Source organism: Alternaria alternata (assembly GCF_001642055.1).
Source record: "Alternaria alternata strain SRC1lrK2f unplaced genomic scaffold CC77scaffold_14, whole genome shotgun sequence".
Classification (NCBI taxonomy): Eukaryota; Fungi; Ascomycota; class Dothideomycetes; order Pleosporales; family Pleosporaceae; genus Alternaria; species Alternaria alternata.
Window position 1 is genome coordinate 111,830 of NW_017306203.1, and position 23,211 is coordinate 135,040.

The 23,211-nt window shown below is 50.3% G+C and overlaps 8 protein-coding genes across 8 annotated transcripts; 4 read left to right on the forward strand and 4 right to left on the reverse strand.

The window, feature by feature from the left end:
• The first annotated feature begins 2,462 nt into the window (after window positions 1-2,462).
• Window positions 2,463-4,249, forward strand: CC77DRAFT_1021711 (glutamine synthetase). Its single transcript, XM_018525314.1, has 3 exons — window positions 2,463-2,628; window positions 2,680-2,772; window positions 3,169-4,249. Exons 1-3 carry the CDS (start codon window positions 2,593-2,595, stop codon window positions 4,189-4,191), a joined length of 1,152 nt encoding a protein of 383 aa, XP_018384234.1. The 5' UTR covers window positions 2,463-2,592; the 3' UTR covers window positions 4,192-4,249.
• Window positions 4,250-5,053: 804 nt separating this feature from the next.
• CC77DRAFT_1032281 (drug resistance protein) lies at window positions 5,054-6,813 on the forward strand (the record flags this gene model as incomplete). The annotated part of the gene is made up of 3 exons (XM_018526725.1): window positions 5,054-5,287; window positions 5,376-6,746; window positions 6,784-6,813. The coding sequence occupies 3 exons, from the start codon at window positions 5,054-5,056 to the stop codon at window positions 6,811-6,813; spliced, it is 1,635 nt and encodes a 544-aa protein (XP_018384235.1).
• On the reverse strand, window positions 6,807-10,209 carry CC77DRAFT_991971 (hypothetical protein; the record flags this gene model as incomplete). The annotated part of the gene is made up of 2 exons (XM_018536370.1): window positions 6,807-8,963; window positions 9,021-10,209. 2 exons carry the CDS (start codon window positions 10,207-10,209, stop codon window positions 6,964-6,966), a joined length of 3,189 nt encoding a protein of 1,062 aa, XP_018384236.1. The 3' UTR covers window positions 6,807-6,963.
• Window positions 10,210-12,812: 2,603 nt separating this feature from the next.
• CC77DRAFT_991974 (hypothetical protein) lies at window positions 12,813-13,616 on the reverse strand. Its single transcript, XM_018536371.1, has 2 exons — window positions 13,155-13,616; window positions 12,813-13,086 (listed from the first exon to the last, which is right to left on the reverse strand). Exons 1-2 carry the CDS (start codon window positions 13,540-13,542, stop codon window positions 12,863-12,865), a joined length of 612 nt encoding a protein of 203 aa, XP_018384237.1. The 5' UTR covers window positions 13,543-13,616; the 3' UTR covers window positions 12,813-12,862.
• A 1,154-nt stretch (window positions 13,617-14,770) lies between these two features.
• On the forward strand, window positions 14,771-15,946 carry CC77DRAFT_1072839 (hypothetical protein; the record flags this gene model as incomplete). The annotated part of the gene is made up of 1 exon (XM_018529167.1): window positions 14,771-15,946. The coding sequence occupies one exon, from the start codon at window positions 14,771-14,773 to the stop codon at window positions 15,944-15,946; it is 1,176 nt and encodes a 391-aa protein (XP_018384238.1).
• Window positions 15,947-15,963: 17 nt separating this feature from the next.
• CC77DRAFT_1096069 (acetyl-CoA synthetase-like protein) lies at window positions 15,964-18,530 on the reverse strand. The gene is made up of 3 exons (XM_018529822.1): window positions 17,843-18,530; window positions 17,521-17,761; window positions 15,964-17,430 (listed from the first exon to the last, which is right to left on the reverse strand). The coding sequence occupies exons 1-3, from the start codon at window positions 18,158-18,160 to the stop codon at window positions 16,190-16,192; spliced, it is 1,800 nt and encodes a 599-aa protein (XP_018384239.1). The 5' UTR covers window positions 18,161-18,530; the 3' UTR covers window positions 15,964-16,189.
• A 1,468-nt stretch (window positions 18,531-19,998) lies between these two features.
• On the forward strand, window positions 19,999-20,698 carry CC77DRAFT_1072840 (hypothetical protein). The gene has a single exon (XM_018529168.1). It carries the CDS (start codon window positions 20,321-20,323, stop codon window positions 20,513-20,515), a length of 195 nt encoding a protein of 64 aa, XP_018384240.1. The 5' UTR covers window positions 19,999-20,320; the 3' UTR covers window positions 20,516-20,698.
• Window positions 20,699-21,664: 966 nt separating this feature from the next.
• Window positions 21,665-22,357, reverse strand: CC77DRAFT_1021715 (hypothetical protein). The gene is made up of 2 exons (XM_018525315.1): window positions 21,963-22,357; window positions 21,665-21,838 (listed from the first exon to the last, which is right to left on the reverse strand). Exons 1-2 carry the CDS (start codon window positions 22,188-22,190, stop codon window positions 21,797-21,799), a joined length of 270 nt encoding a protein of 89 aa, XP_018384241.1. The 5' UTR covers window positions 22,191-22,357; the 3' UTR covers window positions 21,665-21,796.
• Between the last annotated feature and the right edge of the window lie 854 nt (window positions 22,358-23,211).

Sequence of the window (23,211 nt, forward strand, 5' to 3'; positions counted from 1 at the left end):
GATTATCGGCAATACTCCTGGTCAACCGGCGGACGTCGACACGATAAACCACGAAGCACCGACAACTACGTCTTCATTACTCTCAATGTCCTTGGGATGGCGAGACGGCAAGCTCGCTCTGGCAGGCGCACGACGTTGAAACAACCTGTGAGGTATGCTGACTAACTGCTGCGAGTTCAGTGCGCAGCCTCCTCCACAACACCATCCCTCTCTGGCTCCAGCCCCATCTACCCCAGATTTTCACACCGCCGACCTCCGAGAAGCTAGGCCTCCGGAGTTGGCGCCCGTAGCATGGACTCAACGCTCGGAACGAAACGGGGGAAGGTTTTGGCATGGCACTGGCGCCTTTTCCGGACTCTCTTCTGCAGGTACACCCGTCCGTTGCCACCCCACCACCATGATATTGCGCTGCAGGTCATTATGTCGCTCCGGTCCGCACCAGAGGGGACGTGCAGGGACTTTGCTTCTGTGCGCTTGCTGGGTATGCGCGACCTACTGGTCAGTGTGGTGTGGCAGATGGGACCATCCGCTGATGTGCGCATTAGTGAGAGCAGAACAACGTCAGAGACGTCTGATAGCTGTCTCGCACCTCCCTCTCCTCTTCGTCGCTCTGTGTCTGTAGACAGCTCGCCCTTCGTATTGCTGTCGCGTCCTGATCAGTGTAGGTCGCACGTGTTAGCACCCTCCAGCACCGCCCATCCCTCCCACTTGGACGACTGACTGCATGAACCATGCAGACGAGGCTCTCGCTGTTTGATCAGCAATCTCTGGGGAAATAACAAGCATTGCCGACCGTTTTCCGTTCCAGCATTACGAGTAGCGCAGCGAGCCTCAGCCTTGGCCCAAGCCGGACATGACACCGCCACAGATCTTCACATATCCGTCAAAGTCAAAGTTGATACATGTAACTTTTTGGCATCGTCGTTTCACATTTGTATTCATGAATTCTTGTCCATGGTGAAGGAAATGCGTTGCGACTGCTCGCACCGTCCAGCATGACACAATGCGCCGCCGGCGTTACTTGATAGACTAACGTAAGGCGGAATTTGGACTTTGTCCCTTATCTCTGGCACCAGGGGTGCACGCCCTACTTAGCGGATCGACGGCTCGCCCGCATACCCCACTAAGCCCAACGTCGACGCACGATAATGTTGAGCCGACGTCGCAGTGCGGCTTTTTTGCCTGTGTTAGGTGCTGGAAAATGTCGAGACCGTGGTGGGTTGGTAAGAATCGTGGGGTTCAGTCGGTTCAGAGTTCAGATTATGATTTCGGAGACGCGGATTCGTGCGATTTGAATGTTAATAGGCCCGCCCGCGTGCGCGCGCGCGCTGTGTACACATGTGTTGCTCTGCCGACGCCCAGGCTAGGAAACCTGTGGGGTCAACATGGGATTCTCTGTTAGCCGTATTGTGTACCACAGCAGGCGCGACAGAGACTTTCTTCCAGCGGCCTTCCAGAACAAACGCACGTCCTCGAGTCCCATACAACAAGTGAACAAGTCGGGCGCACCGGCTGCGACAACGTTTCTTGTAGTCAAGTTAACTAGCATCCGAGACTTATTCACGTCTCTTCCGACGGGCGAGCGCTGTTGAGTGATGCTGCTATGACGACGGCAGGCGAGAACGAGACTAACTGGAACCGCTGCGATTGGCCCACACGGCCCTTATCGCCCCCGACTCCTTCAACCCCGGGCAACGGCGCCCTGCCCAGAACCACGGTTGTATGCACTACGCTGCAGGTGTCGCGAGACGTGTGCGTAAAAGGTCACTGTGCATTCAGGGTCCCAGGGATTACGCAGCTCGTGTTGGGCATAGAGTACACAATGCATACGAAGGGCAATAGTCGGTCGCTGAGTTAGGGAGCAGTAGCAGTAGCAGTGGAGCGGTGTACGGGGGCGGCCAAGTGGACGAATCTGGTAGGAATTGGGTAATAACCGTAATTGGGTAAATTTAGCTACACGTTACAGGCGACGCTACCCAGCGTCAAATCGCTCAAACTCGGAAGTGGGAAAGTCAGTGCGGTGCTTGAGGCTGTGCGGGTCTGTGCGTCGTGTACCCCGTCGGTCAGCTCTGTTGCGCATCGTGACATTACCTGAGGACAGCGTGGGTCTTTTTTTTGCAAAGACATCTTTGAAATGAGGGCTGCGAGATTGGGCAGAGAAGACGTGTCCAGACGGGCGGGTATCTTCTAGACTAGAACTAAAGTTACTTGCAGAGTGGGCAAGAAGATAATGCCAGGATGCGGCGTAAAAGTCGCGCGTTTAGAGAAGGTTGATTGCTTGCTTCTCCCATCCCACGGAAACAGTTCGGCGACGCCTCTTGGCTACGGCCAGCCTAATTATGTATCTGAGCACGGCTAGCCCCGCCACAGGCCGAGACAGTCAGGACAGGTCAATCGCTGCCGACGAGACATTTACCTTATAACTGAACGCCCTGGCCCGCTATCCTTATCTCTCATTCAAACTCCCCACTTCACTTTGAAGACCTCGTCCACTTATAACCCCTCTATTACCTTGTCTTGGTTGACAGTAATTGCTCCTCCTTCTTCCCCCTCACAACCACCAAAGAAACCACACACACACATACCGCAGTCATGGCCAACTCAACGATTGTTAGCAATGCTGCCAACGTGAGTTTCTACCTGCTCGCGTGCCCAGCAACCTGCTAATGCAACAAACAGCTCAAGAAGTACCTTGACCTGCCCCAAAAGGGTGCAGTCATGGCCGAGTACGTCTGGATAGATGGTTCCAACGGCATCCGCTCAAAGTCAAAGGTGAGCTTGATTCCAGCTTTGCGGTTCCGATCCCCGATTCCTACACACTATTCCGGCGAAGCAGTCAGTTGCAAACTGGAGTATTTCAAATGCAAGAGAAACAACTGGCTGCGATGCGCGGTGACACGGGCTCGCGATACACACAATGCAGACGATGGGGGGTTACGCTCGATCTACTGGGGAAGTTGGAGTGTGACGCCATGGCGCCAATCGCTCCCTTCTGCCGGGTGGGAAAGTTTGGGCGTTCCTTATCTTTATCGCGAGCCGCTCAACCCCACCATGCAGGTCCCTTCCGCATGCCCACCCACCCGTGACGTCGTTTCCCATTCCGATTACCCGAGGCACCTCACCTCGCCTCCCCTCCCCCTTGACAAGCATACTGACATGGCCTGCTAGACACTCAAGAAGAAGGTCGAGTCGCTCGACGAGCTCCCAGAATGGAACTTTGACGGTTCATCAACGGGCCAGGCGCCCGGCGACAACTCCGACGTCTACCTCCGCCCCGTCGCATACTACCCTGACCCCTTCCGTCTGGGCGACAACGTCCTCGTCATGTGCGAGACGTACATGTCGGACGGTTCGCCCAACGCATACAACTTCCGCCACGACGCGGCCATAATATTCGACAAGCACGCCGAGCACGGCTTCTGGTTCGGTCTCGAGCAAGAATACACGCTGCTCGACGAGTTTGGCTGGCCCTACGGCTGGCCCAAGAACGGCTTCCCTGCTCCCCAAGGTCCCTACTACTGCGGTGTGGGCACTGGCAAGGTCTTCTGCCGCGACATTGTCGAGGCGCACTACAAGGCCTGCATGTATGCCGAGATTGCCATCTCAGGCACCAACGCCGAAGTCATGCCCGCACAGTGGGAGTACCAAGTCGGTCCCTGCCCCGGCATCTCTCTCGGCGACCAGCTCTGGATGTCTCGTTTCCTGCTGCACCGTGTGGCCGAGGAATTCGGTGCCAAGGTTACTTTTGCCCCGAAACCCATTCCCGGTGACTGGAACGGCGCCGGTCTGCACACCAACGTGTCCACCAACGAGACTCGTGCCGACGGTGGCATGAAGGCCATTGAAGCCGCCATGGAGAAGCTGTCCACCCGCCAGGCTGAGCACATGGCCGTTTACGGTTCCGACAACCAGCTCCGTATGACGGGTAAGCACGAGACGGCTTCTTACGACAAGTTCACCTGGGGCGTCGCGAACCGTGGTTCCTCTGTCCGTATCCCCCGTGCTGTTGCTGCCGAGGGTAAGGGATACTTTGAGGACCGCCGCCCGGCTTCCAACGGTGACCCATACCAGATTACTGGTATAATCGCCGAGACCATGTACGGAAAGGTTGAGGGTGCCGATGTCGCCAGGTTTGCCAAGAAGGCCGAGGTCGTCGAGACGGAGATGGTTATTGATGTCCACAAGCCGTAGACGGGGCTTGGGTTGGGCTACGTCTTCTTCTTCATACCCCCTTTTAGTTTTTTTAAACGCAATTAGATCGTTTGTTTGATGACGGATGACATGGATGATGGTGCCTTCCAGCTGCTTGATGGCTGGCGATGGCGGGCAAGAGATAGTTCGGATTTATATCACGTACTTGCTGCGGTAATAGCATGAGCAATGAATTTTCTATCCTGATGTTTTGAACAACGCATTCATCCCTGTATACAGTCGTTGGAGTTTTGTGGTGTTTGTCTATCTACCTGTGAACAGTAGGTAGTGGTGGAGAGGTCTCAGAGGAGGCGCACTGTTGCTTGTTGTGCTCTTGATAATGGGCTTGTAGGTCGCGTGATTATGTCTTCGCTGCAATTGGTGGAATGTATTCCTCGCACCTTCATTCATCCATCCAACTTCTTACGCAGCATACGTTTCTTTTTCTTTGTGAATAACTTTTGTACTGCCATGGTTACCTTTTCCGAAGCATGTTATACAAGTTTCAGTCTCGCAAGCTTCATATTCCGCTGGATGGCGAGGACTTGGTTCGTTGAAGGAGATGATGTTGTAGCTGTCTTCTAGATTATGTGACAGATGCCATCACAAGCACATATGGCAAAAAATAAAAAAGCTGAGATTGCCGCTATGCAGTGCCTATAGCGACGTTGGGAAGCACGCAATGATATACCGCTTTTCCGCATGCAACGGAAGAATCCTTAGCCGTGTGGTCGGCAAGCGAGCCCGTCTCGGCATTCGTACTCCACCCCAACTTCACGAGCAGTCATAAGAATGCGCCGCCTCCCCACGGGGAGCATTGTGGGGTACAATTGTTTGGCCGTCTCCAGACTCTTTGACTGCAATGGCCAAGTCTGGTGAGAAAGGTTCTGTCTTGCCTATTGAAGGCGTAACGGATTTGGAGCGAGTAGCTACTGTGGCACCGCAAGAATCTGCTGCTGCTGCTGATGGCGAGAAAGATGCGTTACCGGATACAGCACTTGAGGCTGTTTCCACGACGGCATCTGAACGCTTGCCCTTTTCAAAAGCACGATGTGTGGCACTTGTCACAACAATCGCTGCAGCACCATTTTTGAGTGTAAGCAACAACAAACCCCCCGTCCTACAATGTTTTCTAAATAACATTAAGAAGAAGACGACATGAGCTGACGCAACATTCCCAATAGACCATGGCAGTCCAAGCATCAGTCATAATCCTGCCCACCATCGGCGAAGAACTAGACATACCAGTCAGTCGCCAACAATGGATCATTTCCGCTTACAACCTCACTTTCGGCTGCTTCCTCCTCCTATGGGGCCGTCTAGCAGACGTGTACGGACGACGCATGATCTTCCTTTGGGGCTCTGCCGCCTTCACGCTCACGTCCATTATCACACCATTCATCCCCAACGAAATCGGCTTTGACATCTTCCGCGGACTCCAAGGTCTCGCTGCCGCCGCCATGGCACCGACTGCGCTCGGCATACTGGCTTCTACGTTCGCGCCTGGGAAGACAAAGGACGTGGCTTTTGGCTGTTTTGGCGCCGGAGCACCGCTTGGCGGCGTCTTTGGCAACATCTTTGGTGGTATTGTGGGCGAGTATCTCGACTGGCAATGGGTTTTCTGGCTATTTGGTATCATAGCTGGCATCTCCACCGTTGCAAGTTACTTTGTCATTCCTATTCCGCCCGCGCTCAAAGAAGAACAGCAGCCCGTCATGCGCAACACGGTCGACTGGCTCGGCGGCTCACTCATCACCATCGGGCTCGTCATGCTCGTTTTTGCCCTCTCCGAAGGCAACGTCGTGGGCTGGCGCACTCCATGGGTCCCCGTTCTCATCGTCGTTGCCCTCATTATCATCATCGCATTCGGCTTCTGGCAACACTACCTCGAAACCAAGACGGCGAAGCGGCCCTTGATGAAGATGAGCATATTCAAAAATGGCAAGTTTACGGCTGCGAATGTGCTCATGGCGCTCTTCTTTTCTAGCTTCAATAATTACCTCATCTTCGCTACGTATTGGTTCCAGGACTACCAGGGCCATAGCGTCATTCAGACGACGCTGAGGTTCTTGCCGAATGGCATCACGGGGATATTGGTTGCGACGATTACGGGACAGATCTTGTCGAGGGTGCCTGGGGATTATATCCTTACTTTTAGCACCATCTGTGTCAGCATCTCCTCGCTGCTCTTTGCGATTCCGATTCCAGTCGATACCACGTACTGGGCGTATGGGTTTCCGGCCATGGTGCTGTGCGTCTCGGGCGCGGACACGATTTTCCCGGTGCTTACTTTGTTTGTGGCCAAGACGCTGCCGGCTGAAGATGCGTCGTTGGGTGGTGCGCTTATTACTGCTGTTGGTCAAATCGGTCGCGCTATTGGTCTTGCGATTGCGACGGCGGTGCAGACGGCTGTTGTGGCTAGGGAAAAGGGTCTGAACGTGGATCAGATTGGTACTGAGGGACACAAGACGGAGCCTTGGGATGATGCGCTTAAAGTTGGGATCAGGACGACGGCTTGGTTCAACTTCGGCATGAGCGTTGCCACAACCTTCATTGTGATCTTCTTCATTAGAGGTATTGGGATTATTGGAGGAAAAGGAAAGCGATAGCGCTTGTATATGATAACGAAACGAATAGGATCAAGAACATCAAGCAAGATGTACTGATGAAAGCTCACAACATCTAATTTCTGCCCAAACTCAATAATCACGCTTGTTATCCAAAACGCTCCTGATCCCAGAAATGAACCGCATCCACATCCCTAGCGCCTCACTACACCTGCTTTTCTTCCTCGGCCTTCTCATTCGGAACAGCCAATGCACCGACCACCTTCTTGATACTCGCCTTCTTCCTCCAACACGCCCTATACCACTCCGCCAGCTTCTCAAACCCTCCACCCCCTTCCTTCCATCCATCCCACTCCCCAACCAGTACATGTACAACCGGCCAAACAAACGCATCCGCAATACTAAACCTACTCCCAGCAACAAACGGCCCCTCATTCCCCCCAACCATCTCCTCCAACCGACCCACCAAATTCTCAACTTCATCACCTGACTCCAGCCTCCCTCGATCCGTCCAAGCTTTCACTATGCCGGCCGTGAGTAACATGATGGGATACGCATTGGCAGTCACGCAATGCGAGGACGCTGATGTATCAAGCGGGTGATACCGATCCAGATAAAGCAGTATGGAAGACGCACTGTGGATTTCAGTATGCATAGCATCGGTATCCCTGAGCGTGACTTGGCGGTCTGCTTCGAACGCCGGGTCTAGAGGCGGCGCTTCAATGGCCGTGTAGGCAAGCTTCTTTTCTGCAAGGAGAATCATGACTTGGTTGTTATGAATGGCCTGGTTGCTCAAAAACAGCAGGGGGATATTGGCGGACGATGGCGGCGGCGCGTGCAAGTGCAAAACGTCAGATCCGTCACCGTAATGTTCCTCCCAGTTGAAATCCGGATCGTGGTTTTCGCGGCTGAAAGCAGTGATGAGGCGGACGGTTTCGGCCTCGTCGTTGGAAATGATGTCGGCGGCGTCGCGTTGCGTCTTTGCGCTTGCGCCCTGGCCCCAGATGACTGTTTCGCGTGCATCGAGGAAGGTGCCAATGTGTCGGAATGTTAGGCTGATGCGGATACCGTTGTAGGCTGTTTCGCTTTCGGTGCGTTCGTTTAGAGGCCGTTTGTCGGGTTGGATGCCGTGGAGCCACTTTGCGTTTGAAGCGAGGCCGAGAACGAACATGGAATTATGGGGAAGGACTACGTGTTGGGTTCTGCGCTGTGTGATAGTGTCACTGTCCAAATGTTCGTCTTCTTCTTCTTCTTGCTGCTCTGCCGACTGAGCCTTCTTGGTGCGTAAGCGCATCGTCCGTTGCGAGCCGAAGCTTACATTGACGATTGAAGAGCCTTTTACTATATCGAGTGTCTTGTCAGAATGCTCGGATATGAAGTCGTTGCCGGAACGGTAGAGTTGGATTAACACGTGGTTGAGGGGGTGGCCAACGAGTTTCTCAGCGTGCTTTCGAATGAGCTGTACTTTGGGTGAAAATCGTAGGAGCGGTAGGCTTTGGTCGGATGGATGCCGGTATATCGGCATTGAGCCGTCATCGCCAAAGGCGCCCTGACAGCATACGAGTCGGGGGACTTCGCCTTGCTGGTGGAGCATCTTCTGCCATGGCACTTCGTTGTAAAGTTGGGTGAATATGACGTCTTTCAGTGGCTTCGATGGAGCAGATACGTGGACGTAGTCGGCAGAGAAGAAATTGTGCATGATGCGCGAATCACCTTCTGCAATGTGATCTCCAGGTCCCAGGACTGGGAAAGTTGCGAGGGATTGCAACTTGCGTGATTGTCGCATCGTAGTGGCTTTTCCTGATGATGGAGGATCGATTTCTTGTGTGACCGCATGAGACTGCTCTCGCTGTGGGAGTTTTGACGTCGGTTGTTTGTCGTCTTGCTTCACATTGGTAGAGGCTGCATTTGCAGAACTGGTAGATCCTCTTTTCGACTCAGACTCTGATTCAGACTTTGCCGCCCTAGTAAATGACATGCGGACGCGATCCGAGAAATCTGATAACCTGTTCTTCTCCGTCTCCTCGCCATCAGCTTTGGTAGATAGCATAGGGACCGAAGTAGCGTTCTTCAATATGTGCTGCTTCCCTTCTTTCTGCCGCAAGTCTGCAACACTTCCAGCTTTCGCAACCTTTGAAGTTCGTTGAGATTCGGTTGATGCAGGTGGAGGTATGATTGTAGGCGACGTTGTGGTTGGTGGTGTATCTTTCGTACCTTGGTCTGTAGACGTGCCAGGCTTGCCATCCGCATCTCCGTCGTCACCTTTTGGTTCCTCTCCTTCCTTCGTTTTCTTTTTCTTTTTCCTGGATTTTCCCGTCCTCATGCGGATCTTCGTCTTGACAAGCTCCGGTTTCTTCGCCTCTTCCTGTGCGCCGGGTACCGTTGCTCCCTTTGTGAGTATATCTGAAAACTCCTTGTCGCTAGGATCTACTGTTCCCCCGGCGCTAGACTCTTCCGCAGTCCTTGCCGCGGTCCGTTTCGCTATTATGGATGTTGCAAGAGACATTTTAGCCATCATCTCCTCCACGTTCGTATCACTATTATTCTCGCCGCCTTTTGCGCCTTTCGCAGGCACCGCCGTCTTTTGCACAATCAATTGCGGTTCTTCCTTGAGTATCTCCTCACTATTAACCAGAAAAGCGCTGAAGAAGTCTTCCATGCGCTTCAGGGCCAAATCATGTCGATTCTCCTTTCGGTAGCCGAGACAATCCTCAACAACATGAATCTTCACACCATGGCGCGCAGCATCAATAACCGTCGCCAGTACAGACACATTGGTGATGCATCCCACAATGAAAAGCTCCGTGATAAGCCTTGCGCGCAACGTTATGAGCAAGTTGGTACCTTGGAACGCAGAGTAGTTGGTCGTTCGAATCACGACATCCGTCGATAACTCAACCTGGTTCGCAATGACATCCGCAAACTCGGCGCCGTGCGTGTCTGGTACGCATGCCGGCGTCCTCTTCTCGCTCCTCAACAAGAATAATTCCTCGTCTTCCTCAGCCTTGGCTTTTGCAACTTCTTTTGGCAACGTCTTCCTTCGCGCGGACACACGTTTCAGCAGGTCTATCGCGCGTTGCTTGTGCTTTGAAGATCTGGATTGCGCTGGTAGTGACGCTGCTTCTTTGGCCAGTTCTTCCTCCGCCGCGTCATTGTCCTTCTCGTCACCATCGACAAGCCCGCCTACAACGAGCGTGTCGCCTTCACCTGTATCGGCGCCGGTCGCAATGCGGTCCGCTTCAAACAGCGTTTGAACCCATATTACGTTGCCGCTGCGCTCCCGAAATATCGGAATCAAGGTCTTGATGCGCTCTAGAAAACGCGTTTGAGTGTCAACTGGAAGTCGTCCATCTGATGTCACAAAGTCGTTTTGCAGGCCAATGATGAGAAGCGCTTGGTGGGTCTGGAATCGTGGTTGGTTCTGGGACACAAGGTCCATCAAAGACGCCATGTTTGAGTCCATCGTGTCAAGAACGCGGACTGCTGGGGTTAGACGCGGAAGCGAAAGGTCTTGGCATCGGTGCTAGTGAGCATAGGGTTTTCTATCAATAGACCAGGGATTCATGAACTCGAAAGTGACTGGAAGTGCAACAGCTAGGATATTTGTATACTATGTGTCGGACCTGAAAGCTGGTACTTGATCATGAGACGCACGCAGGGGCAAAGCCAAGCAGCCGCTGAGAGACAGGTTTTAACTCAAGTCGGCAAACCGTTCGGCATGCAGGAACAACTGGATTGGAGGATTGAGCTGCAGGATGCGTTGCGCAGGGCGTTTGAGACCATTGAAAGGTCATGATCGGTGGTGTTGGAGATTTTGACAGCCGCTAGATTTCCCCACTGGCGTTAGCGCGGGGCAACGGAAGGGCTGGCACGTTTTCGCTCAACCGCGTCTCTAGACGTGCTCAACTCCGTCTCGTAAAGGGCTTTCCTTTTCCATCTCCTGTACTGTACATCTTCACGGTCGCATCTCCGGCCATCTTGCCCATGGATATAGGTCGGACGGTATACCGCCCGAAGCGACAGGCTTAGACGGACCTCTTTCTTCACCGCCGGACCCGGCCTACTGGAATCCAAGTCTCGCTTTCACTCGTTGCCGACAATCTGTTTCTGTTGCCCTGACGTGTCGATGTTGCTCTCGCCGGACCCGTAGATACTAGGACTAAAGCAGCATCCTATGTGCGCTCGTACACCTCGAGTCGAGTGGCGGAATAGACATAGATAAACATAGGAGGTAACGCCGTTGGCCCGATACAGGGACACGTGCCCCAACGGTGCAACCAGGTTACTACGGCCTTATCAACGCATATCCTTATTTCGTTGCACCACTGAACGACTACGTGAGTAGGGTCTGCTGCTATGCACGTTATGTGTTCTCTCTCAGCAAAAGAGCGTCTTCGTCTATTGCCCTTTTTGGTTGCTAAATTCTTGGCCATTGCAGTGACAGGGATAGAACGTTCTTGATGACTTTGTGATACTGGCGCACCGTCTATGCGCAAACATTATCGGCAAAACGATTGAACATGCGCATTACGCAAAACGATACAGTGCAGCTCGACTGTCAACGTCCCGATCTTGCTACGACACGACTGCGCTATGGCGCTTCAATAGCATAGGTCACCTGCGTACAGAGGATAAGGCAGTAAGAGTGTTATCAAGTCGAGGATATCGTTTAGTAATCTAGGAGGCTGAGACCCTTGATGGTTGTGCAGTCTAGTCTAGCATCTGTTTCTAATCTTTTGAAAAAAGGTCCATGTGAGTTGCACCGAAGGGTACAAAGTCAGACAGCTTCAGCACAGGTACTTGTTAGGCTCGAGAAGCTGGACCGAGAGCCAAGCTCACAAAGACCAAGCCATAGTGATCGGCGAAGAAGCCCATGGTCGTGCACCACTTCTGCTATCTCAACCTGAGAAGAATCGACAACAAACGACAGGCATATTTGACCGTACTACTTGAGGACGCCTTCAATGGCCAAGGGACTACCAAGTCTTTGTCAATTATATAAAGACATGTTGTCTTTCCAATGCATACTATCATCATCACTCAATTCTATCCTCTCTCAAATTTCCAACACAAACACAAGTCAAACTTCTTTATATCCTTGCTCACCGCCTCAACATGCGTTCAACTACTATCTTGTCTGTTGCTATCACTGCTCTTAGCTTCTTTGCCACGACTACGTCGGCTTGGTGCGATGTGAAAAAATTCCTTGAGGATTGCTGCCTCCGCGACGACAAGGCACGACACGATCAAGGAAATGGCTTTGCAGACGGAGATTTCTGCAATGCTGAGATTTTGAAAACTTGCGACGCGGACTGCTGTTCTATGAGCACTGGATTGGGTATTGGTTGCCCTAAGTAAGGTTTTGGGCAGGTGTTCCAACAGATGATCTTCAGACTGTAAGCTTCCTTCTACAAATTGTCATTCATTATTTAACAACATCTAGATGGGAAGTTGCCACGGATATCACTGTGGTTTTTCTGACACTCAAACACCCCAAATTATAGAGTGGAGGATGACGTGGCTCTACAAGTCTTATGCACACAGTCTGGGTACCATCTCAAGCCGAATCAATCATCTTTTCACTCGAATTCTTTCACCCTGTGATACCAAAAAAAAACACAAGATGCTCAGCTGTTTGTCTAGCCAAAGTCCAAGTGTCACGCTCACGGGCTCTATTCGCAATTATCTACCATCTAGTTTCCTGATTCTATGCCTTTTGTGATGGTGTTGGGTACATAAAAGTTGGATCACTATAGTTCCAACATGTTCAAATCAAGAGAAGGGCATATGTCTTTCGATATATCCTTTTTCTCAGATGAATATCGTGCTTGTTCTTCCTTTACACTCATGTGCAAAATGGTGGTGGTCTCGCTGGCTAAAGTGCTTCGTGGGATCTGGCAGGACTACTAGGAAAGAAGGCGTGAAGTATGTTTAACTATGTAATGTTTTACCTCTGTCTTACTGCAAGTGTATAGAATTACACAAGCCTCACACGGCGCTTCGAAAAAGTCTCTTCGGAGGACTTGGACAGCACGAACCCTGGAAGAGTACAAGCTCTGGTTCTGCTGTCATTACTCTGTATTGTCTCTCTTTATCTAATTACTTTAGCTTTTTAGATTATTAAACCACCTTCCGTAAGATACCTTCAACTTCGCTTCAGGGACTTTTCTAGGATCTGGTGTACCCGTGACTGCGATTAACATCATGCTAAGAAGCACTACCGTACAGAACGCGAAAAGCAACCCACTAATCCATCGAAGTCTTGGCAACACCATAAAGATAAATGCTAACATGGCCTCAATCGCACACACCCCAGAGATTACGGAGCCTTGGATATTAAGTTAGCTTTCCTTTCTGCAGACTTTGCCGTCTTCGTAAATGGCGCGGGACACTCACGGTTCTTTGTTGCGTCAAAATTGGGATTCTGCTTTATGTTCATTCGCGTTGTCCGGCTACCGACCTCTTTGTACAGCACCCATCCGGCCTGGTCTCCAAAGACGCTGAAAAACATGTGTGCTGGATAGGTACGTAGCTCGCGCCCCGAACCGACCGTCCAAAGGCTGGCTATGTTGCGTGACGCTTCAGATTCTACTCCGTATTGCGTGCACAGGACGTCCGTGAGGAACGCGCGGACTTCTACCGACGTTGCACTTTCTGAAGGCAGTGGAGGGTCGTTGGACGCGCATGTCAAGCTGTCCGCCTGCTTGTTGTTGTGATCTGCGTTCTCTAGATCACTCCGCGTGCCCGTGCCTGTGGGCTTGGCCGCGTGGGCTCGGGCCGCCATGGCTGTTACGAAATGACGACGAGATCGGTTGAGGGAGTGGACAGCCTCGCTCTCTTTAAGCGGTTGACAGCACCTGCACTGCGTCATGCCTCTCCACTTTTGAGAATACATGCCAAGCCATCCGCGCGGAACGTACGGCGCGCCAAGGCACATGCAACTACTATCCCGGCGTGGCGAGGAAGAACGGCACTGCACGCGACGTCAACATAAACTTCTAGCAAGAGAGTTGCTCGCAGGCAGATCAACAAGGACCCACTTTTGCTATACAGCTAATTAATTTATCTTGGCACTCTTGCAAAGGATCCCACTAGAGATCCACGCATGCATTGCCTTGCTAAAATTCTAAAACTTGTCAACTCTGAAGGCTGTTTGATCTTCGAAGAATATAGTTCGTTCTTAAAATTCTCCAGCATTGATAAGACCGGACCTTGAATTGATAAGAAACAATTTTCTCGATGACTTTGTTTTCCATTAAAAGTTAGTGGTTGTAGGATGAGTGAAAAAGGTGGCCTTATTGACCTGCCCACGAACAAGTCCCCTCCAGCAAGCAGCTGTTTCTGAGGATAACATTCCATGTGCAGTACCTACTGCACCGTCGTCAACTTCTTTCGGGCATGATCTTTCTTTAGGAAGGAGCGAGCAAGCTTTACTGTGCAATACAACGCAGAGTCGAGTCTGCCCCATCACTCTAGCTGTTTTTAAGTCATCCTTTCAACAACAAGTGCTTACCCGCCCTTTTTATCCGCACACTTTTGCTGAGCCGATTGCTTGGCCTTCACAGGTTCCGCGGTTAAGCCGGAGCGCTCCTTCATGCTCGTACATCACGGCTTCTCTATTCTCGTCATGATTAACCACCTGAACAGATCATCCAACAGACACTTCCCACAGATTTGGGGCGTAATACGGTTCGCTTGCAGTGCTTCCTCCAATGAGGTTTCGGAAATATGTTACTCAAGAGCGACTTACAGGAAAGGCGCATCGATCGAGGTCTTGATATCTTGGAGGATATCTTGGTGCTTTATCACTTGACCGCGATGATACAGCGCACCTGCGCCGTCGGCAGCTGGAAAGGTCTTGCAACTGGGCCTGCGACGAGGTATAAAGGAAGAGCCAAAGTGCCAGCAATCCATCGGACACACATTCCCATCCTCAATCCACTCTCACACCACTCTCTATCTCAAACGTCTACGAACTCGACTTCTCCAGACAAATTCTTGCCTTCGACACAATGATCTTCCTGCATGTAGCACCGCTTCTGGCCTTTACCAATACGGTTGCTGCCTTCTCTTTGACATTCTACGTAGGCGATCAGTGTCGCGGTGAACGGCTTGGTGGCTTCGACGTCTCAATTGAAGACAACTGCGTACCTGACGATTTATACAGCACGGCTTCTTCATCGGTCACCATTACTCGACAAGATGGGGACCAGCTCGACCACATGCTGTACTTCTTCGAAGGCGACACTTGCGATATAAACAACCCTGCTAATCCTGTTGCTGCCGGTAACACGGGTTGTATCAATGTCGGATTCGGCAGGAACGATTTCTCAGCCGTCAGAGTTTTCGGTGGAGGTGGCAGTCCACAGCAAGTCGCTTCGCGTAGGACACGCACGGCGGGCAATAGACGAGTCGCTCCTCGCAGGGCACGATCGGTGGGCGAGCTCCAGCACGGCGATGTATTTGAGCAAGACGGCAAGGACTACCGCTGGCAGCAGATTGCCCGTGGCACCTTCACCGGGGTGCCTACGGACAAATGGGATACCGCATTTCGAGTGATGAACGATGAGCCCCTGATCTTCAACGCAAGCTATCCTTTCAATTTTGAGGAGTACTACATGGCCAACCCCAATATGGCACCCCGAGGTCGAACTCAGAATGACAGCCCAGGTGTGTCCCTCGCCGAACGACCTGACGCTATGCTTGTCCCCGAACTACTCCCTTTCTGTCGACGCGCGTATGAATGCGTCGTATATCTCCCCTGGGCTGCCAGCATATACTTCCCAGCCCAGACAGAGTACGTCGTCAATGCCATAGAAGCGGCACGTACCCAGGCCACCCTAGAAAACCTCTGGAACTTCCTCCTGCAGCCCGTCATCATCCCCATCGGCACAGGTGTCGCTACAGGCTACATCTCCGCCCAGCACTTTTCCTCAGGCTCTGCCAGTGAAGTGCCAAGTACCTGCTCTCAAGCAGAAGACACCGCTGTACTGGCTGCACTGATCAATAGTGGCGCCGTCACTGAAGACCAAGTCAACGCTGTGCGTGCTGAAATTTACGACTCCAACGCTGCACAGGCAGCGACGATTGCCGTGGCCATCGTGCCGGAGTACGTCAACAGCGGGAATCAGATCTGCGGTGCGCCGATCATGGGCAACACGCTTGTTGCAGCTAGTGATAGAAGATGAAAATGCAATAGAACTGAGGAGATTGGTGATACGTAGCGTAGAAAGTGGAAAGGATGGTGGTGTGCCGCCTTGCCTATGCCTAGGTATCCTTACCTTGCCCATGGTCTTGGAGAGCCTTTGAGCATGACAGGCAGATAGGGGTAGTATATATACTTAGGTAGTATGAGGAAGTTCAAACCAAGAGAAGCAAATTTTTCTTCATGAACATCTTTTCACTGGATTAGATGTATGCTTCACACCGTCTCACCTTTTCTCTTCCGCCTCTTCCGAACATCCCCTTCTGTATAAAGAATCCAACTCCCTCTCATACATCCTAGCCATATCCACTTTCCTTACGCTTCCCTTCGCGGTTCTTAAAAAGGGTTCTTGAACCAGAAGTACCATGTTTCTCTGCACCCTCGCGTAGACCGGCGAGCTCCCATTGACTTCTTCAATCTTCCCCCATAGCGCATCATCCACTACCCCACCATCTTCCAATCTCAACACAAGCGCCGCTTTCGGTCTGCGCGTACCTACAAGCAGCGCCTCAGCCACCTCCGGGAACCCTGCAATGCGCTGCTCTGCCACGGTAGGATAGAACTTTTCGTTCGTAAGGAAGACTAGAAGATCGTCTGCGCGACCGTAGTGTTTATATAATGTGGTGTCGGAGGGATGCTGGATAAAGAGATCGCCGAGTCGCTTCTCGCTGCTGTCTGGGTAGAGTTTAAACCAGGGTTGGACGTAGCCGTCCCAATCTTTCCCGTTGTTGCGCTTCATTATGGCTTCGAAGACGGTGTGACCGGATTCCGAGATGGAGACGGGGTCGAAGTGGATGTTAAATGCGGGGTGGAAGGCGTAATACTCCCATTTTCCATCTGAAAAGTCTTCTTTCTTTTCCTGTTCTTGGTCTGTGGCGTTGGTGTTGTAGTCGATGCTGCGTGGGCGGATAAGCGGCCACAGACCCAGTTCCGTAGATGCAATCGCGTTGAGGAGTTTCATCTTGTGTGAGATTGCGTCCCCGGCTTCACGGACTATGCTGCCGCCGCCGTAGCACAAACCATGTGCACGCTGGCTCAACCTGTGCAGTTTTCCGGGGTATCTGAATACATTTTCGACGCAGGGTGGTACCATCACTACCATGTCTACTACCCTTTCGACTTTTTCTTTCGCTGCATCACTGTTTGCAACATGCCTCTGTTGAGCCGCATATAGCACGTCTAGGCCTGAGAGAGTGGCATCTACGGCTCCCTCTGGCGTCGTGTATGCGGGTGGATAGATGGGCGTCACGCCGACGAGGAGAGGTAACAATATCATGAATGTGACGCCGCTAGCATGAAATGGAGGCAAGGCGGCGAATACTCGGGTTCCTCGACTCGCATTATATAAATCATCGTCTGAACGTCTGAAACCACGAGTGGCGCGTAAACGGGTGGTGCGCGAAAAGCTGCTTACCCAGTCGTGTGTATAAGGAATTGGTTTGGGAAACCCGGTTGTGCCAGACGTATCTGTTTTCTATTGTTGGTTGTGATTTCTCTCCAATGAGCAATTTGATTTGGGAATGAAAATTGGAAAGTTGGAGAGTCAGGCCGACTTACGCAAACATAACATCTCCTCATCTTTGCACTCCTCAAACGTCTTCATGAACGGATACTCGTCCACCTTGCTTGCGAAACATTGGTCAACACTTGGTATCTCATGGCTTTCCAGCTCTATTTTCTTCAAAATCTCGGTCACGATGGGTAGTGGCGTCTCGGGGGTTAGCATAGCTTCCGCATCCACAGCTTCAATTAACTTCAATAGAGCTTCGACACCATATCTCGGCGACGGGAAGAGCATCTTTCAGTGCTTGTCAGCGCCAACCAAAAAAACCCACTTATTTCTTCTTTTGGGAATCTTGTACAAAAGAACACGACTTACTTTGTACCCAGTGACTATACTTGCGAGAGATAGTACCACATATCGTATGTCGTTTGGTCCGATGTATACCAACGTTGCTTTTCCATTCTTGTTGCCTTCTTCCAACCTCCCTACATTTTTGTCGATCCACCAAGCTAAAGTATTGACGGCATTTGCAACATCCAAATATGTGAATTCGCGGTAGCCTTCTGAGATGTCGTTGGGGTTGCGCGGGAACTCAGCATAAGTGATATTTGGGTACTGTGAGGCTAGCAAGCGAAGAATGTTTGGAAGCGTGGTAAAATGAAATTCGGGCCAAGGAGTGGGGCGGGCCGCCATGATTGATAGTCTTTTCCGTGGGAACCGGTGTTGGTGATGGACTGTCAAAAGAGGAACGAAGCCGCTGGTACCAACTGCAAAGTCAAGAGTAAACGGACTTTGGACATAAGAGCAATATATGAACACAATCTACTAATCACTGGCGTGATTGCTATATTAACTCGTGGCATACTTCGCGCTAAATATTGGGGTCCGTGCAAAGTAGATACGTACGTAGCAGTCTGTCAGACTTGTGACTTCTTGCACACTGACTTCCGCCATTGACCCAGTATTTAACATCTTATAGCAGAAGAAAAGGTACCTAAACATACAAGTAATAGTCAGGCAATTACATGTTAATGTTGCACTCGCGAGGAAAGGTCGTGCCATGAAAGAGTATTGTGAATGCAAGGGTGTACGTAAGCTGGAGATTTTATACTTGGTGGTTGATTCACACTATCATGCTTTCGGTATGTAGCAGTGGAGTCAAAAACTAAGCACTAACCATGTGGTGCTCGGGATTAGCGGAATGACGATACATATCAACTATACAGAATGTGGGGCAGAACATAAGCTTTGCTACCCGTGCGTTACCCCTCAATTGCTGTTTCCAACCCGCCGGAAAATTCCCGGTACGCACCGAACAACTCTTGCAGTTGATGTTACTGCACTGTGTTCTCGTCGCGCGTCTTCTCCTCTGCTTGATATCGACATTTTTAATTCGGCACCGATGTGAATTGCGCTGCGGCTGGTATATCTACCTGCGGCGAAATCATGTCTCAAGATTTCTCCAATACCCTTCCACTCCACATCTCTCCATCATAACAAGCTAATGTTCTACGTGGTCCGTTTATGCTTAACAATACTCGCTGTACTAAGCCGCCGAAGTTCCTAAGCGATCGTCTAGTGATAGAGATGACCATCGTCAAAAGTCTAGAAAGGGATACAGCGCCGAATGTGCCAATCGGTAATCACGAGTAAATCGCATTGACATTGATTCATGAGCACGCACTTCATTACGAAGATGCTTCTCGTTGCAGCATTTCTGCTGCAGGCAGCAAGCGCTATCAACATGACCATTTACAACCCGCAGTATGGAGTCGATTATGCTTTCGGCTCATTTCACGAGCAGCAGACCTTTCTTTTAACTTTGAATCCCTTCTCTATTCTTATCCCACAGCGTGGTAGACTCCTTTTCCAAGCAAAGATTTTCAAGCTAGGATTAAATATCTGCGGATCTCTTTGCCCTAATTAGTACTATAGCTAGGTTAAACCACACTATATTAGGTATTGGGGAAGTTGAAACATTGGTGATGCTATGCTACTAGATGATAGGTGAGTTGTCTTGAAGGTAAGTCGTTCGTTTGAAACGACAGATACTTTAGCTCTGACTGCAGTGAGTTTATGGTTGTTTGACTAGAAAGTAACATTGCTTGCTCGAATTCCAAAGTCTGCTGAGCTACGATCCTGATGATATAGAAGGCTGTGGATGATCCGTGATACATATAGATGCGAGGATCGACTACTATACTCGACTGTTGCATGGTCTAGGAAATCTTTGCGACCGCTCATTTGGTGACAAAAGTGAATTTTCAATTTCTGCAAACTTTCGAACTTAGACCTATTCGCTAGTCATCACGCTTATTTCTCACGAGTCCACGGGCCGGGCTTTACGAATGTAACCCTTGAATGAACAACACTGTTATTGAGCAAGTGAAATGTCCCTTTCTTATCTCCTACTATTAGAAGCTTTTTGTCTAATTTTATGATTAAAATAGGCCCGCGCCACGTTACGAGGCACTTAGTGACAGACATGAGGTCTGGTGTCGTTTAAAAACCCGTAACTGCACTATGCTTGACTCTAGGTCTACACCCACTAAAACAATATCCTTATCGATGTTGTAGGGAATCTCAGCTAAGCTGTCAGACTCATTGCTTCGGCACGCCTCAATCTACACATGTCCGACAAAGTATACACAAGCCTGGAATGACTCGACAGTGAGACCCCACTCGCGAGAGCTCTCGCGATACTCATTGAACGAGGAAGTAGTAGTTGCCATCAATTGATAATTGAGACTCATACTCCCACAGAAACCACAAATGCCACATCAGGCCGGAATACTAACGCCAGCCAAATGATTTGTTTCGATTGCATTCGTCTGCGAAACACCACCCTTCCTGATGGGCGGCGAGTGTTCACCGTTAGAGAGCTCGGGAACAACATCTGTTGTTCACACACACACACACACACACACACACACACACATACGCAATAAACTTGCGCAACGGCGCGATAGTCGCTTTTCTAGTGCCGCGAATCCCGTCAGTTATAGTAGCTTGTACCATTGCAGAGTCTCGGAACGGCCCGATAAATGACTCGTTGTATGTTCCTGCATACTATCAAAGTGGGTCTCTTAACTTGACGCATACTAACGAGCGCGAGTCTAGACGCTGCATATGATACAAAAACACTATCAACCAGCAACAGTATTCAGAAGCGATATTCCGCAGACCCTTCGGTCATCATTGTTGTTCCTAGTGAGCAACTTCTTTCCTTGCTTTCCAAGGTTAGTGTAGGCTTTTCTTACTACCTAGGTAAGCACCTTGCACTTTGTCATGGAGGTTTACGTACTCTGTATACCCAAGATATTCCAGACAGCTATACAGCCATTCTATCTGTTAGAAACAATCTTCTCGAGTTATGAAAGGCTCGAGTACGTATTGGTGGGGATGCCATGGGAGCATTTGCGGATTCAGGCGAAGCGCAAGTAATCTGGGGCTGTGTGACAACGTACAAGTGTTCGGATAGCGATCAGTAGAACGGTCAAGTATATGAGGCTCTAATGCCTGTACGTCAGCTCTATTTTGATGTCGATATCGGGAAAAATGAACGCAGTCTGTTCTTCGCCCTTCATTTACTGACTTATTAATAACATTTCGACGTCTTTCTTTTCCTCAAGACCAATACTCCATAAAGATCGAGCCTTCGATCAATGGTTGCTTATTTCTTACTAAACTTGTACAGTTTGTATTCAGCAGCAACAGCACAGGGTACGAGTAGATTAATGCGTGGCGGAAAGCGTAGATGACGAAACATATAGGGAAGAGCTAGAACAAGAAAGATTTCATCTCAGCATTAGAACAGTGTGATACCACTTGCTTGAGCAGAATCTGCAAGCGGCATAAGATGAGCAACGGTATTGGCAGGCTCTGGCTCTGCCGTCCAGGAAAACTTGTTACATGACGAGCCGATAGGCTTATTTCACTGGCTCCACTCTTGAGATGATCTATCTCCAGTAGCCAGATCTTTGAACCACGTTTATAGTCGATATGCCACTTTCCATAGTCCCTTCAACTGACTGAAGTAGCAAAAAACAGGCTCTATAATTGCTTGAAGAATTAACATTGCTTGCCTAGCGTGCGAAGTGTGCTGAGCTATGCGTCTTTATAAATGTTAATGAACCGAACGTAATGAACAATACGTGTTACATATGAATGCGAGAACTGCAAATAAAGGCAAGATAGTGACATGTTGAATATCCATTAAGCCGTACAAGTATCGTATCCTACAACCTCCGCCCTTGCCTCCTCCTCCGTCCCCTCCTGTCTCCGTTTCCTGAGAATCCCTACACCAGGTCGCAAAACCAGAAATCCAGATCAGAGGCCACAGTTGAGTAGTTGCACATTGATCAAAACGCCCTGTTACAAATACATATTAGTATCGGCTTTAGAAGAGTGAAGCAGGCACTTAACCGGATCGCATGATTGGAAGTGAAAAAAATGGTATCGTAAGACTGAGCGTGGGGAAAAAGAAACAACTTACTTCTGCGGCCTGGGTGTTGCAGCAAGTCACCGAGCCATCACAAGCGCCACCAAGCACCTGAACACTGCAGGTCAGGAGACCGAGCAACCCGTTGTTGCAGCACACTTGTTTGTTGTTTCCGCCGCTGCATTGGTTTACATTTCCGTTGTTCGTGGGCGCAATGCTTGTAGGCACTGCCGAAACAGCCATAGCCATGGAGAGGATAGAAACGATGATGGACTGCTTCATCTTGAAAAGTTGGGAATGGGGAACAAGAATTTTGTGGATTTGGGAAAAGATGATAAGGATGAATGGCAAAGAGAAGTGTGCTTGGTAACTGTATGCCTTTTGCGTTGTTCGGATGGTGAGTGGACAAGTATGAATGGTGGTAGGTTCTTATATCTTCGTTGTAAGAAGCATACAGACCCCCTCTCTCTATCACGTAAGCACTACCGGTTAATAAGGGCTGTCATCTGCTACGTCCTGCTATTAGAGTTTCATGAGAGAAACTTTAAGGAGCAGCAAAGAGTATGGAAGGGAGCGAATGTACATCTACGGCCGTTACCATGATTGGGTAGGAGAGGGGTTCCCATGTGTTTCTGCAGGCACCGATTCGCATGTCTCGCGCTTGCTCGAGGACCGGCGCTTGAGATCTCGTCTCTACAGCCCTTGAATCTCCTTTCTTTCATGTTTGCATTGACTGCACAAGGCATAGCTGACCCCATACTCTTCCATCCAAGGTGATTGAGGCGATGATGCCCCCTAGGGAACAACCTCTACATCTTTAGAAGCACAAAGACTCCTTCATTGAAACTCGGCTGTCCCCGGATGTCGACAAATCAGTCTTCGAGCCCCCTACGTTCTCTCTGTTCTTGGCAATAATCTGGGCATAAGCCGGGCAAGAGAAATCCATAAAGGTAAAAGATCCATACGTTCCGAGGTTACATTATCACCGTCAACAAAAATTACAGGATGGAAGAAGAGAAGCCAACATTGTGGCAGGGCACAGGTTGTGAATAGTAGCGGATTACCTTACACGAGATCGGGCCTACATCCTTTCCGATTACAGCTCCATGCCAGTGAGGCGACTTGGACGTGGTGTGTCTAGAGCTATTCTGCCGATGCACAAGGATCCCTGGTGCGGATATACACGATGCTCAACCATCCAAACTCATCTAGGGATAGTACTTGCTATGATAGGACTCACTAAAACGTCTTTATTTAGAATTAACCTCATCTTCTTACGGACAAAGGAAGAGAAAAAGTGGTT